At 40.0% G+C, this 17,213-nt stretch overlaps 1 protein-coding gene and 1 pseudogene across 1 annotated transcript in view; both read right to left on the bottom strand.

Annotated features, from left to right (window-relative positions):
* The window catches only part of TMEM41B (transmembrane protein 41B), a 22,545-nt gene extending 15,055 nt beyond the window's left edge, over positions 1-7,490 (bottom strand). The window contains exons 1-2 of the mRNA XM_004711545.3: positions 7,416-7,490; positions 7,187-7,312 (exon numbers count right to left, since the gene is read on the bottom strand). Coding sequence (XP_004711602.1) covers positions 7,187-7,307 — 121 coding nt within the window. The 5' untranslated portion in view covers positions 7,308-7,312; positions 7,416-7,490. The remainder of the gene's footprint in view (positions 1-7,186; positions 7,313-7,415) is intronic.
* Positions 7,435-15,666, bottom strand: LOC101652227 (annotated as a pseudogene).
* Positions 15,667-17,213: the final 1,547 nt, after the last annotated feature.

Here is a 17,213-nt window from a genome sequence, read left to right as displayed (position 1 = left end):
CATCGCCGCACTGCATTTGCTGTGAAGTGAGTTCCTTGATCTGAAGCAATGCTATGGGGGATGCCATGCCGGTGGATGAGGCATTCTGTAAGTCCTAAACCAACAGTCACTCCACAGGAAAAAGATGAAGCTTCTAGCCTTGGAAATTCTACCCCATCCTGTAGGGTCACTATGAGTCAGAATTGACTGGACAGCCATGAGTTTTTATTGTTTTGAGATCTTCTCCTACACTCAACCAATGCCAGTGGCTTCCATTCCAGTCAGTGAGCTCCCAATCTTCGCTTCAAGATCTGTTTGGGAAATTGTTTTCTCTTGCGCTTTCCTCTTGTCATTGTATTAAATGGCAACACATCTCCTTCTAGATCTTGTTCTCAGAATTATCTCGTCTATATACCCAATATCTTCAATTCTTCCTGCTGCAAGCACCTTTGCTCTAAACTGTAACTTAACCTGATTGTTCCTGGATTAAGTCCCTATTTCTCTTACATCTTTAGGAATCAAAACAATTGTTTTCCTATACCTACAAGATCCTAGAAATGACTATTAATGGCCATGAAGTCTATTAGTCCTCAACATTAGGTGTTTTCTAAACCTAGTTGGTTCTACCACAAAAATGTTTCTCACACACACACAAAGTGTTGCTTTTTTTTTAAGTCTCCTGAGGTCATAAACTTACAGACTCTAAGTTTTAAGGTCATAAGAAGCTACTATAATACTGAAGTTCCCCTTATTTAAAGAGCTTTAAAACTTTTAAATATTATTTAAAAAACAAACTCACTGCCATCGAGTCCACCTTATTGGACAGACTAGAACTATTATGGGTTTCCAAGACTCTAAAAAGTTATGGAGTAGAGAGCTTCACCTTTCTCCTACAGAGCGGCTAGTGTTTTTGAACTGCTGACCTACCAGTTAGCAGCCCAACACAACTCATTATGCCACCAGGACTTGTTAAAAATATTATAATTGGTACAGATAGGAACTGAAAATACAGGGAACCCAGGGCGGATGAGCCCTACAGGACCAGTGGTGTGAGTGGCAAAACAAGGAGGGTAAAGGGAAAATGGGTAGGAAAAGAGAGAACCGATTACAAGGAACTATATGTGACTTCCTCCCTTGGGGATGGACAACTGAAAAGTGGGTGAAGGGAGACATCGGACAGGGCAAGATATGACAAAATAACAATTTATAAACTATCAAGGGCTCATGAGGGAGGGGGGAGCGGGGAGAGAGGGGAAAAATTAGGACCTAATGTGGGGGTTTAAATGGAGAGAAAATGTTTTGAGAGTGATGTACAAATGCGCTTTACACAATTGATGTGTGTATGGATTGCAATAACAGTTGTATGAGCCCCTAATAAAATGTTTAAAATATATATATATTATAATTGAAAATGATAGTAATATAATCAAGTGTGTATGCATGTGCGTGTGTGTGCTTGTGCGTGCATGCACACACACATAGAGAGAGAGAGTATGAATGAACATGATGACGTTGTCAAGAGTGACCAGTCTCTGGAGAAGGGCACGGGCATGGTATCATGCTTGGTAAAGCAGAGGGGCAATGAAAAAGAGGAAAGCCCTGAATGAGATGAATTGACAACATGGTTGTCAACATGGTTACAACATGGCTTCAAACACGGCAGCTGTGAGGACAATGCAGGAGCGAGTAGTGTTTTGCTCTGTTGAATATAGGATCACTATGAGTTGGAACCAACTCGATGGCATCTGACAAAAACAACATATATATAAAGCAAAAATAAGTATAAAATACAAAGTTAATCGTTTTTCTAAATATTGAAAAATAGTAGTATTACTAAAAGCTTATTTATAGAAAGAAGAAACAATACTCCCAATCTTGCTTAAAAAGCTCATTGTCTATGACCTATGCCATGCAACTTTGCTATCATTAATCCACCTATCTTCATTCACTATACCTACAGGCATACTTTGCTTTATTTTCCTGCACTTTTGCTTTATTACATTTCACAGATAATTGTTTTGACCAATTGAAAGTTTGCAGTAACCCTGAGTCTAACAAGCCGAACTGCATTACTTTTCCAACAGCAGGTGCTCACAACTTCATCTGTATCACATTTTGGTAATTCTCACAGTATTTCAAACTTTTTCATAATGCTATTTATTGCACACTTAATAGACCACAGTATAGAATGAACACAACTTTTATATGTTGCTTTATTGCTGTAGTCTGGAACCAAACCTGCAGTAGATGGAGTTCCTGAGAGAGGATATAGGCATACTCCTAGGTTTTCCTAGGTATGCTGTATCCTCTCTCAGGAACTCCATTTCCCACCCTCCACTGAAGATGCTGAGACCAAAGCTCATAGTTGTGTGCATTCAAACCAACGACAACCATATAGGGCTGGGTAGAACTGCCCTATGGGATTTTTCTAGGCTATTATCTTTATGGAAGATCACCATATGATGACTTTTATTTATGGTTCGCAGCTGAGTGTTTAACCACTGCACCACGAAGGTTCCTTCAAGCTTGGAGTAAAACTTCTCCACAATCCTAAAAAAATTTACATTCACTTAGAGGACCAATCCAAGCTCAAATTCTTAAGATTTCATTTCCATTCAATTTCAGCTACTCACTTCCAGGGTTACATACCATATATCCTCACATCTATCATTTGGGATTGCTCCATGTTGGGCACTTTAAGTCTCAATATTCCATTCTTTGATCATATATATTCTTACATGACCTCACTCCTTGCATTTTCTCCCTTCAATTGGGCTTCTCATGGGAGCTCTGGTGGCATAGTGGGTTATGTTTTGGACTGCTAAATGCAAGGTCAGTAGTTTGAATCAGCTAGCCACTTCAACAGGAGAAAGATGAGACTTTGCACATTTGTACAGATTTATAGCCCCAGAGACCTCAGGAGGCAGCGCTACTCTGCGCTACTCTGGCCGGTCACTATCCTCAGGGAATGTCTTAATGGCAATGGGTTTGGCTTTTGGGGTGGACTTCTCACACTCTTTCTTCTGCGCCCAACCTGGACTCCATGACCCATTACGATATAATGTCTTTGCTTAAAATTCTTACTTTTTACTTATATCTATCTAACCTAAAATCAGTCCTACAAGCTCACTTCTCATTCTATACCAAGGTGGTTGGGCCCAAATAGAGATAACATCATAGAGATCTGTGTCATTTTAGAAAAGTAATTTAGTCTCATTTGGAACACAAATCACACATAGCAAGGTTACTCTTACCTTCCAGTAACAGTAACTGTTTTAGGGATAAACATTTTATCTGAGTCAGTCTATTAGGGTAAATATCAACACTTTTATTGGGAATGCTAGAAAAAAGAAGATTCTCAAAATTAACAAAGAAGCATCTAAGTTACCTTGGGCATTTAAAAGAAACCTGCCTGTAAGAAAAAGGCTAACATTGAATAAGCAATTCAGGATACGATGATGACAACCTGACTCTAGATGCCATCACTGAGATATGTGGTACAACCTGAGGGATATTTTCTACTTACTCTCCTTAGTTACCTAACCTCCCTCTTGGAAAGCTTTTCAATTGAATTTTCTGGAAATTATAACCACAAATCATGACACAGAATATGAAACCTCTGAGAGACAAAATTCAACAGGATTGCCTTGCTTTCCTGGGACTTACAAGTTTGACAGGGGACAATCTTACACTTTTTTTTTTAAGACTTTCCTACTCCGACAAGTTTTCTCTTCACATGGGATTTCGTTTACACAGGCTTTACTGTATGTGAGCTGAAACTGGTATCAGGAAACCATACTAATACCTTGATTAATGTCCAGTTACTAATTCTAGTCTTAAATCCCAGTTTATCAGTAACCTCTAGAGCTTCCTTCCTCTAAGCCAGCTGTGGGTCGCAACCCCTTTGGGGGTCGAATGACCCTTTCACAGGGATCGTTTGATTCTTAAGAGTAGCAAAATTAGTTATAAAGTAGCAATGAAAATAATTTTATTTGGGGGGGAGGTCACCACAATACAAGGAACTGTATTAAAGGGTTGTGACATTAGGAAGGTTGAGAATCACTGCTGTAAGCCACCTTGTTCATAGAAGAGGCTCAATTTGTTGAATCAAAGCAAGATCAAAAACAGAGATCTGAGAGAGATTTATCTTCAAAGCTTGTCCTAAAAGCAATAAAACCCCACTCCTAGATAATAGTTTCAATATTTTAAAAATTGCATTCCACAATAAGAAATTATATTTCCAACATCATGTCCTGATACACAAAAAGTCTGTATTACTAAAAAAAAAATTTTAAGAAATAATATCTACCTCTCACTACAAGCAAAGCACTGATATTTTCTACTTTTTGAAAAATGTTCATTACCCACCAAATTGACTCCACAACTTTCACATAGGAATGACCTACATAATGAAAACAGAGAAGGTCCTTTCAATTAAAAAAGGGAACTGCTGTGTCTTGCAAGTAACTAACTCAACCAGGGCAGATAACACAAGGGAAGTTTGAAAAAAACAAAACTTCTTGTCTTCCAGATGACTGAGACTCAAGGGACACTAAAGGACTGGGTAGTACTGACCCATGGCTGTAATCTTCACTTCAGCACGCTCCCACCTTTCCCTTGTGAAGTAGTCGGTCGGTGGGTCCAAACCACCAACTTTTTTGGTTAGCAGCCAAGAGCCAGACCACTTGAGAGCTCCTTCCACTAGGCACCCTTAAAAATAGATTAGAACAAGAGCCCAGTGACTCATTCTACCTCTTGCCTACCTTTTACCCTTCCTTATAATCATTAGAGTTGCACTGTGATAATGTCTTGCTTGCAAATCTTCAAAGTGGTCCTCAGCCTATGAGGCTCAGATCATAAAAGACTGTCAGTAAGTACACTAAATATACCAAGCACTACATGTAGAATATAACATATTCCAAATATACACACCATGACAAAAACTCATACAAATTCCCAATAAAATGATTAAATTAAATTTAAAACTTGTATAAATAAAAGGGATGTAGATGTGACAGTTAATGAAATGTAAATCTGAAGTGCCAGGAAATTTGCAGGACCTTACTATGTATTTCTCATCCAATTACTACTAGTTTTTTTCCCCCTTTAAGTTTTATTGACATATGATTTGCCACATGTTCAGCTGCAATCTTCAAGGTTAGCAGTTTGATACCATCAGCCTCTCCTCAGGAGACAGAGGGAGCTTTCTACTCCTGTAAAGTCTCAGAAACTCACGGGGCAATTCCACCCTGTCCTGTCAGGTTGCTATGAGTCAGCATCAACTTGATGGCAGTGAGTTTGGTTTTCTTGGTTTTAATTCACACAAATAATTCAGTAGTTCAATCACATGGAACTAATAGAGTGCTATCTCTTCTCCAAAACCTTTCAACTCCATGGTAAAGGGTTTGGGTTGTCTGGTTTTCAATAGTTAATATCAAGGAGCGCCTGGCACCAAACCATGGTATTTTCAATTGCCTCGTATGCATGTGAAAGTTGGACAGTGAGTAAGGAAGACCATAGAAGAATTGATGTCTTTGCATTGTGGTACTGAAGAATAATGAAAGTATCACAGATTGCAAAAAAAGGGCAAATCGATAAGTGTTGGAATCTTGAAAGAAGTATAGCCAGTGTGCCCCTGAGAGGGGCTTGTCTTACATGTGGCCCAAATCATCTCATGTAAGGGGTAAATAAAGTCATCTGCACATAAGAGTATTCCTAGCATTAATTAAAGAGAGATACACACATACAGAAACAATAGAAAAAGAAAACCTGAGATTCTTTTTTTTTAAAATCATTTTATTGGGGGAGGATTCTTAATAAAAAGGATGGATCAAAACTTCTTTGAGCTAGCACTTAACACCCATCAGCCAAACCTGGCCAACCTAGCTCCAGCATCCACCCAACAGAAATTCTCCACTCAAGGCAAGTTAATCTCTTCAGTGCACATCAAAGTGCTTACACTAACCTTCAATCCTACTGTTTCCCCTTTCCATTAATCTCCTTCCCTTCTCTTTGCTTATCCACACTTTATTTCACCATGAAGTTCACATCAATCTCTTCCTTCAGTCTTTCTACAGAAGTACAGTCTGCAAGAAGACATGCTAACATCATAAACAGAATTACTATGTTGAATGAGTTTTTCAAATGATGAGAAAAACAATTATAAAAGCATTTTGGAATGTTTCAAGATTTTGTTTTTTGAATAGCTACAGGAAAAAGCGACAATAACAACTTATCTCAAATCAAATGACAATCAAGGATGATCTAGAATCTAGATGGACAACACTTTCAAGGAACCCAGATCTTTAGACTGTTGTCAGTAGTAGCATCTTTAAAAGAATATTCCTTTAACTGGGAGTGGATTTATACTTTGACATTAATTCACTTACAGTCTTTTGAAGTTACATGGCCCTATAGTCTATACATAAGATGGGAAAAGATCCAAATACATAAAACTTAAGATCACTTAAAAGAACTTAAACAATTTAATCATCTTAACTGTTGAGAAGAATTGAGCATAAGATGTAATGAAGATATTTAGTTTCTAGTATGCTTTTCCTGCAGAAAAAAAATCATTTTTTTAAACGCCTGAGAAATGCCAAGATGATGTGCCGACAACAGCTTTACAATAAGAGATCTTAATAATAGTAACTGCTAACACTTACTTAGCCCCAGCTTAAAATAACCCAAGAATTAGGTTAAATATTTTGTATTATTTTGTTGAACCCAGGCACCAATCTATATGTGGATACTATTATCGCCATTTTACAGTTCTGACACTGAGTTTTTCAAAGTTAATAAGTCGAAGGTCACAACTTTAGTAGGGCAGGGACTCACACCCAGGTGTGCCTGCCACCAAAGTCCTTGTTCTTCACAACTACTTTATAAACTGGCTTTGCGACTGTGTGCAGTCACATACCAACCTCGGCCCTCAGTTACCTCACCTGTAAAAACAAAGCAATGAATGATTAAGTTCCTCCCAGCTCGGCATTGCTTTAATAATATCAGCTTATTAATTTCCTAGAGTGTCAACAAACCAACCACTGACATTCAGCATTTACTACGCACCTTGTGATGGGCCGGTCCATTCTCTCCCTGCCAAGCCCAGGACGGTCCGTGTAGGGTCCTTGTCCCCCCACAGCCCCTCCTGGAATTCTCGTACCTCTCCTCTAGGACTAGCCCAGCGCTGGTCCCCGAGGCCGCTCACCTTTCAAGTGGTCTTCACTCCTCGTAGCCGCGGGAGCCCTGGTCCCCGCTGCCCGGTCCCTGGCCGGGGTCATGTGCGATGGCCCCGTCTGCGGTCGTTCTGTAACGCTGCCTTTCGCCATGGCGGCTGCAGAGAAGGCAGAGCGAGCGGTGAGGTGCCACCGCACCCCGACAACAACTCCGCTGCTCTTTACAACACCTGGGCACCGCTTCGGGCGCGACCTCCTCACCTGAGACGACCTTAGCCCCTCAAACGCTCCGCGGTTGCGCCGAAACCCGAGGCGTCCACTCGGAATAGGCTCCGCCCCGCGCCGCCCCCGAACCTCGCGCGCTCACGCCGGCCCAGTAACCGCGAGACAAGTCAGGGTCCCGGCCCGCCCTATGCAATGCCCCGCCCCTCCTCCTGCGCACGGGACGCATGCGCAGCCCTGGATTCAAAGTCACGGGACTACGGCGGGCGGACCCAAGCTCTTAAAGCGAAAGTGTCATTTTGCGGAAGTGCGGTCGTAGACACGCTAACTCTTTGTCTACGCTACCGGAAGTGCTTCCCAGTGATTCCTTCTAGGTTCGGAGAAAAAGAGACACAGTCTCTTCACAAATTCCGCAACCCTTTGTGTGTCCGGGACGGTGAAAAGTGCTAGGTCTGAATTTAATTGATGGAAGTGATAAAACTTGATCCAAAACGACCTAAATGTCAGGAAACTAAATATCAAGGAGGGGCTATAGCCTGGGAAGATAAGAGTGGTGGGAAAAATGGATCCTGTTTTCTTTTCCAATGCAAATGATTCCCATTGTCATCCTGCAGCTCCAACTAGTAAACCCAGGTTAGCTCACTACATCTTTTGCTGAGGCCATATATGCCTTTTGTCTGTTACTTTTCCTATTCCTAAGTATCCCTGGTGACATAGTGGTTGCTCATTGGGCTGCTAGCATGGTACCAAGAGGAAATTTTGAAACCCTAGTGAAGGCTGAACATGGTAGTGGGACAAGAGGAAAGTAAAAGGACATAAAGGAAAGAACTAGGAGGCAAAGGACATTTATAGAGGTCAGAATACAGGTATAAACATGCAAATATATTTATATATAACAATAGGGAAATATATGTATGTTTATATGTTAAGTATTAAGCTAGCAGATGGACATTGGGACTCTACTGAAGTCTTCCTCACCACAAGAACACTTTGTTCTAATAACCCAGTATTCTGTGATGCTAACGATCACTGGGTGCATAAGCAAATGTGGCGAAGAAAGCTCATGGTGCCCAGCTTTCAAAAGATAGAGCATCTGGGGTCTTAAAGGCTTGAAGATAAACAAGTGGTCATCTAGCTCAGAAGCAACAAAGTCCACATGGAAGAAGCACACCAGCCTGTGTGATCATAAGGTGTCAACAGGATCAGGTATCAGGCATCAAAAACCCAAAACAAAAAATCTTATCAGTGTGAATGAGGGGGAGGGCAGGGTGGAGATTCAATGGCCATCTGTAGACAATTAGACATCCTTGTTAGAAGGGTAACAAGGAAGAGACAAACCAGTCAGGGTGCGGTATAGCACTGATGAAACATACAACTTTCTTCTAGTTTTTTAATGCTTCCTCTCCCCAACTATCATGACCCCAATCGTACCTTACAAATCTGGCTAGACCAGAGTATGTACGCTGGTACAGATAGGAACTTGAGATGCAAAGAATCCGGGACAGATAAACCCCTCAGGGCCAATAATGAGAGTAGTGATATCAGAAGGGGAAGAGGAAGGTGCGGGGAGAAAGGGCGAACTGATCACAATGATCTACATATAACCCTCTCCCAGGGGGACAGTCAACAGACAAGTAGGTGTAAGACATGAAAAAAAATTTTATATAAATTATCAAGACTTCATTAAGGGAGGAGGAGGGAATGGTTGTGGGGAATAAGCTAATACTAAGGGCTCTAGTAGAAAGAAAATGTTTTTAAAATGATGGCAATATATGTACAAATGTACTTGATACAATGGATTTATGTATGATTTGTGATAAGAGCTGTAAGAGCCCTCAATAAAATTATTTTTTAAATAATAATATAAAAAGAAAACCAACCACTAAAGCCAGTGATAAAGAAATTGAAAATTTCTACCCAGTTCTTCAGTTTAAAATTGATCACGCATGCAATCAAGAAGTATTTATAATTACTGATGATTAAAAAGCAAAAGTTGGAAACAGAGAGAAAGGATCAGTGGTCTTGGTGATAGAAATGGTGCCGGATATATCATGATAGAATTTTCAAATACTAACAATTTATTCTTTGAAAATGCTTTTTTTTCATATGACAAAATAATAATAATTTATGAATTAGGAAGGGTTCATGAGGGAGGGGGCTATAGGGAGGGAGGGGAGAAAATGAGCTGATAATAAGGGCTCAAGTAGAAAGTGAATGTTTTGAGAATGATGACAACAAATGGACAAATGTGCTTGACACAATGGATGTATGTATGGATTATGATAAGAATTGTACAAGCCCCCAATAAGATGATTTAAAATAAATAAATAAATGAGTCATTACTACCACCCCCCCAAGAAAAAAGAAAATACTTTTTTCAACAACATTAATGGTGACTATGCTGACCTGGTGACACTCACCTGGCCAGACAGAATAAACTGGAATGAAATTGACTATATCTGTGGGAAACAACATTATCAGCCAGAGTGAGGTCAGAGCCGACTGCAGAACAGACCATCAATTACTCTTCTGCAACTCAAGTTAAACTGAAGAAAATTCAAATAATTCCATGAGAGCCAAAATACAACCTTGATATGTACAACTATTATGGAAAGAGATACGGAACTATCTCAAGCAACTGGGAATAGAAATGCCACATGAGCCAGCCATACCTCTGCTGGGTATATACCCTAAGGAACTAAAAGCCATAACATGAACAAACATATGTACCCTGTGTTCATCACAGCACTGTTCACATTAACAAGAAACTGGAAACAGCTCCAGGGTCAATCAGTAGAACAGCTAAAGAAACGGTGGTACATATACACAGTGGAATAATATGCTAAAAAATTATAAAACCATGAAGCACCTCATGACATAGATGGACCTAGAGAATATAATTCTGAATGAAATTCTTTTAAAAACTCACTGCCATCAAGTCAATTCTGACTCATAGTGAACCTGTAGGACAGGGTAGAGCTGCCCCTGTGAGCTTCCAGGACTGTAACATCTTTCTCCCTCAAAGCAGCTGTGGTTCTAAACTGCTAACCTTGTGGTTGGCAGGCCAAAGCATACTGCATTATATCATCCTGAAGTGAATCAATCAGAAAAGAACAAAGATTGTATAACACCATCACTATATGGATTAAAAACAAGAAGGGAACGACAGATTTTGGATGTTCTCAAGGAGGAATGGCAAGAATGGGAAGTGGGAAAATGAAAACAGACTACAAGGTGGCCAGGCATTGATTTTGGTGAAAGAAAGAGTAGAAATCTATAGAGGGTGAAGAGAAATCAAAGAGGGGATGAGATAGAATATGGGGTGGGGGAAGTTAATGAGTGGTTTGAACCATTTAATGCAGAGTTGATGGTCTGAAATGTAAGCCCCTCACCTTAATTTATAATAAAAATCATTTTTTTAAAATATTCTCCCTGCAGAAGAATTTATTTCAGAGGACAGCACTGAATCTGCTGCTCAGCGAGAGGTACATGTCTGATCAGAGTACACTGGAGCAAATGAAGGTGGAGGAAGAGTGGAGCACTCCTGGCCCACCAAGCCTTGAGGATGATATTCCTGCTCAGAGCAGCCAATCCACAGAGAAGACCATATGGCCGGCCCCACTATGAGACAGGACATCCCTCACTGACCCATAGCCCTACAGGAGACAACATTGAAGACACAGTGTGAGAATTGCGCCCGATCTGATCCCACTACACTGAGTCAAATCGCTAAGGGTGTGCAACAGAACAACAAGGGGAACAGAGCAACAAACTCCCCAGGGAATACAAAAAATAGACTTTGGGGCCAGGGCTTGGCACCCATCAGACTCCTAAAGGCCCAACACACTTGGCACCCCAAAACACTCCTAAAGGCCAACAAACAGTCCTTGAACTAACTACAAGCTTTTCTTTCTTCTTGTTGTGTTTTGTTTTTTGTCATTGGCTTGTTGTTTTGTTTTCTTTTGTTGCTTTATTTTGCTGTGTCTTGTTTTTGTGCATGTTATTATCTCCACAGGTCTGTCTAAATAAGATAGGCTGGATGAACAATCTGGAGGAGAAAACAACAGGACTGACAGTTCCGGGGGACATGGAAGACGGGGAGGTTGGGGGAAAGTAGGTGGTGTTAACAAACACAGGGACAAGGGAACAACAAGTGATCCAAATTGGTGGTGAGGAGGGTGTAGGAGGCCTGGTAGGGCACAACCAAAGGTAATGTAACAGAGAGGAATTACTGAAACCCAAATGAAGGCTGAACATGATAGTGGAACAAAATGAAGGTAAAAAAATAAAGGAAAGAGCTAGGAGGAAAGGGGCATATATAGAGGTCTAAATAAAGGCATGTACATATGTAAATATATATATGAGGATGTGGAAATAGATCTATGTGCATATATGTATAGGTTGGGGCTCCACTCAGGTACTCCCTCAATGCAAGAATACTTTGTTCTATTAAACTGGCATTCCATGATGCTTACCTTCCGACATGATCGCTGAAGACAAAGTGGGTGCCACAAATGTGGTGAAGAAAGCTGATGGTGCCCAGCTATCAAAAGATAAAGCGTCTGGGGTCTTAAAGGCTTGAAGGTAAACAAGCAGCCATCTAGCTCAGAAGCAACAAAGCCCACATGGAGGAAGAATACCAGCCTGTGTAATCATGAGGTGTCAAAGGGATCAGGTATCAGGCATCATCAGTACAAAAAATCATCATTGTGGAGTGCGGGGTAGAGACTCAAAGCCCATCAGTAGGCAATTGGACATTCCCTTAGAGAAGGGTCGCAGGAGGAGATGAGCCAGTCGAGGTGCAGTGTAGCAACAATGAAACATACAACTTTCCTCTAGTTACTAAATGCTTCCTCCCTCCTCCTCCTCCACTATCATGATCCCAATTCTACCTTACAAATTTGGCTAGATCAGAGGTTGTACACTGGTACAGATAGGAACTGGAAACACAGGGAATCCAGGGTGGATGATCCCTTCAGGACCAGTGGTGAGGGTGGTGATACCGGGAGGATGGAGGGAGGGTGGGTTAGAAAGGGGGAACCAATTACAAGGATCTACATGTGACCTCCTCCCTGGGGTATGGACAACAGAAAAGTGGGTGAAGGGAGATGTCGGACAGTGTATGGTAAGACAAAATAATAATTTATAAATTATCAAGGGTTCATAAGGGAGAGGGAAGTGGGGAGGGAGGTGAAAAGGAGGAGCTGATGCCAGGGGCTTATGTGGAGAGCAAATGTTTTGAGAATGATGAGGGCAAAGAATGTACAATGTGCTTTACACAATTGATGTATGTGTGGATTGTGATAAGAGTTGTATGTGCCCCTAATAAAATGATTTCCAAAAAAATTATCTTAAAAAAGTGTGTATGTATGTGTGTGTGTGTATATATATGTATATATATACTTTTGAGTATATATATTACAATCTTGAGTACATCCCACCTGAATTTTTAGAGACCATCTCAAGAACAAATTTGATGCATTGAACAATGAGTTGTGAGATGGCAGAAAGACCATCATATATGAAGAAAGCAAAAGACAAGAAACCAACCCCCATTGTGATTAAGATTAAACTTAAGAGTTTAATCTGTACACGTCAACAATTCATGTATTGTGGTTTGTACCCAGCCTATACTTTTATAAGTTCCGTTTCTGAAGTGTTTTAAATCCTATGCCATTGGCTAAGTTAATGACACGATCAACAGAATTACCTTATGTCCCAGGCAGATGATTGACAATAGTCTCTAGCATAAAATAATGATATGTCTTTTTTATATAATGATGTCTCCAAAGTGATATATATGTATATATATGAATGGATTTGAGGCTGACGCTTAATTCTAGTTTCAATCTAAGAACAGCTAATTCTTATGATATGGCCCTGCTTGGTGCTCAAACTCAGGGAAATGTGACCACAGCAAAGTATGGTGAGGAAATCAGAGGATGTCCACCTCTCAGAAAGAATATCATCTTAAAGGCTTGTCTTCAAATAAGCAGCCATCTAAGAGAGGCATCAACAAAGTCCACATGGAAGAAGCACACCAACCTTTGTGATCCATAGATCATAAATAACGAAATCCAGATCAGAACGAGTGAATGCTATCAGAGCTGAAATTATGAACACCTGATTTGCAGAAGGCTGTGGATGATAGTGGAAGCCCAAAAGCCATGTGCAGAGGCCTCACACGGAGTAAGCCTCAGTGAATCCCCTCTGCCCATAGTTGAAGGCTATGAACAGCCTTGTTATCATACAAAAAGCATTATAAAGCCAATTATGACAGATGTAGTTAGATTAAAATGTAATATCATTTGATCTCACCTTTGACCCATTTTAAAATTGTTCTCCTTTTTAAAAAATAAATTTTTAAATCATTTTATTGGGGGCTCATAAACTCTTATCACAATCCATACATCCATCCATTGTGCAGTTCTACTTTTTAACATCTTCCAAAATAAAAAACAAAGTATTTTCTGATTTCTTTTCTATTGAGGTTTTTCTCTGTTTTACTTTGTTATTGTTGTTAGTTGTCTTCTTGATGATTACATAACTCTTCTTAATAAAACTGAAATAAAGAATTGTATGATATGTAAATTATAAGTTGATAAAACTGTTAAAATTTTAAAATAAAATTTAGAAAAATAGAAAGATGATAGAGAAAGAAAAGACCCAACTAAATGTCAGAAGAGACTCTGAAACTTGGTCTTGAAAGTAGAGTATTTAAAGCAAATGGAAGATATGATGAATTAAAATAACTGAACAGAAACTTTCAAACGGCAGCTCAAGAAGACAAAGGAAAGCATTATAATGAAATACGCAACAATCTGGGGTTAGAAAAGCAAAAAGGAGGAGCACACTCAACATTTCCCAAGCTGAAAAATGAAGGAAAAAAAATCAAGCCTCGAGTTGCAATACTGAAATATTTTATGGGCAAAATAAGGTATCTTTGAGGCCGATGCTTTCGGGTAATTGATGAACTGCGAACCCCAAGGTCTGCAGTTCAAACCAAACAGCTGTTCTTCATGAGGATTACTCAGCTATCACTGCCCAACAACTGAGAATCCAGGCTCAGCCAAGCTGACACAAACGTTGATCTCATAAGGGTAAGTCAAATGTGAAGCTAGTGCTTCTCAGCATCTAGGTCTGCACACTTACAAAGATTACATGTGTCCTTGTCTAAACTCACCCACTTCATCCGCCCCCTCAAAATCTGAGCTCTTTAATTTACACAATATTAAAAGAGTAGCTTGGACATCTGCGAGGGGCTCAAATCATATTCATTTCAAATGTACTTTAAGTTAAGGGGCCTGGTGGTGTAGTGATTATGTGTTGAACTGTGATACACATAGCCGGCAGTTCAAAACCACCTGCAGCTCCAAGGGAAAAAGAATGGGCTACAGTCTCAGAAACCCGCAGAAGATCACTATGAGTCAGCATCGACTTGATAACAGTGAGCTTTGTTTGTTTGTTTTAAGTTTGGGACCAAGAAGTCTAAAGGGGCAAGATCAAGACTGGAGGGTGGATGGGGTCAGGGTTTTTTTCCTTTAACTTTTATTTATTACTAATTTAAGCTTAATTTATTTCCGAGCCATGAGTTTTTGCTTCTTCAGTTTCTTCTGGGAAATCTTTATCTTCTGTGCAACCTCCTCTCCTGGTTTGGGAACGGTCTGTTCCTTCTCTGTCAGGATCGTTTCAATGTGACAGGGGGAGCTCATTGTATGGGTTGATCCGACCATGAGTTCTGTAAGTCCGGCGGCGCATCTTGGGGGCTTCACCTGGATGTGCTCAATGATCAGAGAATCCATATCTAAACCCTTCAGTTCAGCATGACTTTCTGCATTTTTAAGCATGTGAAGAAAAAATTCAGCACTCTTTTTGGGCCACCGACCCTGGGTCCAACCGCACTGTTTGGCCTGGGCACACCTACCAACACCATTGTAGCGCTGGAAGGGCACACACTGCTTCTGCAGGGTGACGTTTTTCAAGTGTTTCGTGGCTTTCCGGATATGCATGCCTTTGATGGCTTGGGCAGTTTCATGGGTGTTCTTGAAACCGCCCAGCAGATCTCCATGGACGGCATTGTTTTGATTGGGCCTTTTTTTTTGAAGACACCCTAAGGAAACTAAGATCATTGTATTACTGAGGGACTGATCCCAGGGACATGTTTAAACACTTCTGAAAGAAAAAAGAGGTTGGACCCGGAGGTTCAAACCTCTTGATTTGCAGGATTTTGTGGGGTTTTCTGGGTCGAGTGAGTAGCGAACCATTTTGGCAGGTCACTTCAGGCCGCTACAGTTAGAAGCCGGGTCAGGTTTTCCAACAAATTCTCAGGACAGCCCTTGAATACCTTCAAGAATGACAGGTGCATTGTGATTTTTAAAATTCTCTGTGTGAGTGCAATAGAAAGTGGGTTAGGGTAGATGTAGCTAGGTCAAAATGTATTATCATTTTAGCTCCCTTTTGACCCATTTTAAAGTTGTTCTACTTTGTAATATCTTCTGCTTTCTTTTCAATTGAAATTTTTCTCTGTTTTACTTTGTTATTATGGTTAGTTTTTTTTCTTTTTTGTGTGTGTATGCTTTTTTGTATATGAAATGCAGGATAGGTATATCTGTAGAGACAGTAACTGGTTTGATGTTTTCTTGGGGCCACGGCAGAGGAGGTTGGGCAAAAGGGGGAGCTAATAACAAGAAGTATAAGAAAGAAGAAAGTGTTCTAAAATTGGTTGTGGTGATGATTGTACAACTCTTCTTGATATGATTGAACTATTGAATTGTATGATATGTGAATATCACAGTAAAACTTTAAAATATATATTCCCAATATTAAATATATATATATATTCTCTGTGGAACTTTTTGGGCCTTTTTTAAAAAATCATTTTATTGGGGGCTTGCACAACTCTTATCACAAGCCATACATACATCCATTGTGTCAAGCACATTTGTACAGTTGTTCTTTTTTGGCCTTTTTTTCACTGATATTGTCTTCTATTTTCTCAAAGCCTCTCTATAATAAGCCCCTGCGACTGACCTGTGTAAATTTAAAAACTATAAATATCTCTCCCTTTGAAACCCCCCTAAACGGTCATCATAACTCTCTGAGCTGACTTCTCTATTGTGAATTTAAGGGGCCCAGCAGATCTCCATGGACGGCATTGTTTTGATTGGGCCTTTTTTTTTGAAGACACCCTAAGGAAACTAAGATCATTGTATTACTGAGGGACTGATCCCAGGGACATGTTTAAACACTTCTGAAAGAAAAAAGTCTCTGCATGTATGAACTGGGACCCTACGAGCAAGAGTTTCTGATTATCCTTGTATGCCTGTGAAGTTTAGTTGGTTTAGTGTCATTCAGTCCTTTGCTCCCTTACTGAATTTCTTTCTAAATGTTCTGTGTATTCTCAGTATAATGAAATCTGCAACTATTATTTTAGCCTGACCTATTTCTCACTTCTGTTCTCTTACTGCTAGCTTTATATAGATCCTCAGGTGTCCTGATAGTAAACTCATTGGTAGTTTAATAGTGTGATCTTTATGTATTTCCTAGTTTGTTTGTTTGTTCTGTTACTGATTTCTATCACTCCATTGTGAATTTAAATATTTTCAAATATATCAAGACTTGCTTTGTGACCTAACCTATGGTCTATCTTTGATCCATGTGCGCTGGACTAGAAGGTATAGTGTGCTGTGTTGTATATATGCCTGTCAAGTCTAGATAACTCCCTCAGGGCCTCTGATTCCTTGCTGATCTTGCTAAATGTTCATTCCATTATCGAAAGTAATGAAGTCTGCAATGATTATTATAGTACTATGTTTTTTTCCTTTCCATTATATTAGT

The sequence above is a fragment of the Echinops telfairi genome, unplaced genomic scaffold (genome assembly GCF_000313985.2).
Source record: "Echinops telfairi isolate 266 unplaced genomic scaffold, ASM31398v2 ScPeMD7_60;HRSCAF=208, whole genome shotgun sequence".
NCBI classification, from domain to species: domain Eukaryota; kingdom Metazoa; phylum Chordata; class Mammalia; order Afrosoricida; family Tenrecidae; genus Echinops; species Echinops telfairi.
This window is presented reverse-complemented; position numbering and strand designations above follow the sequence as displayed.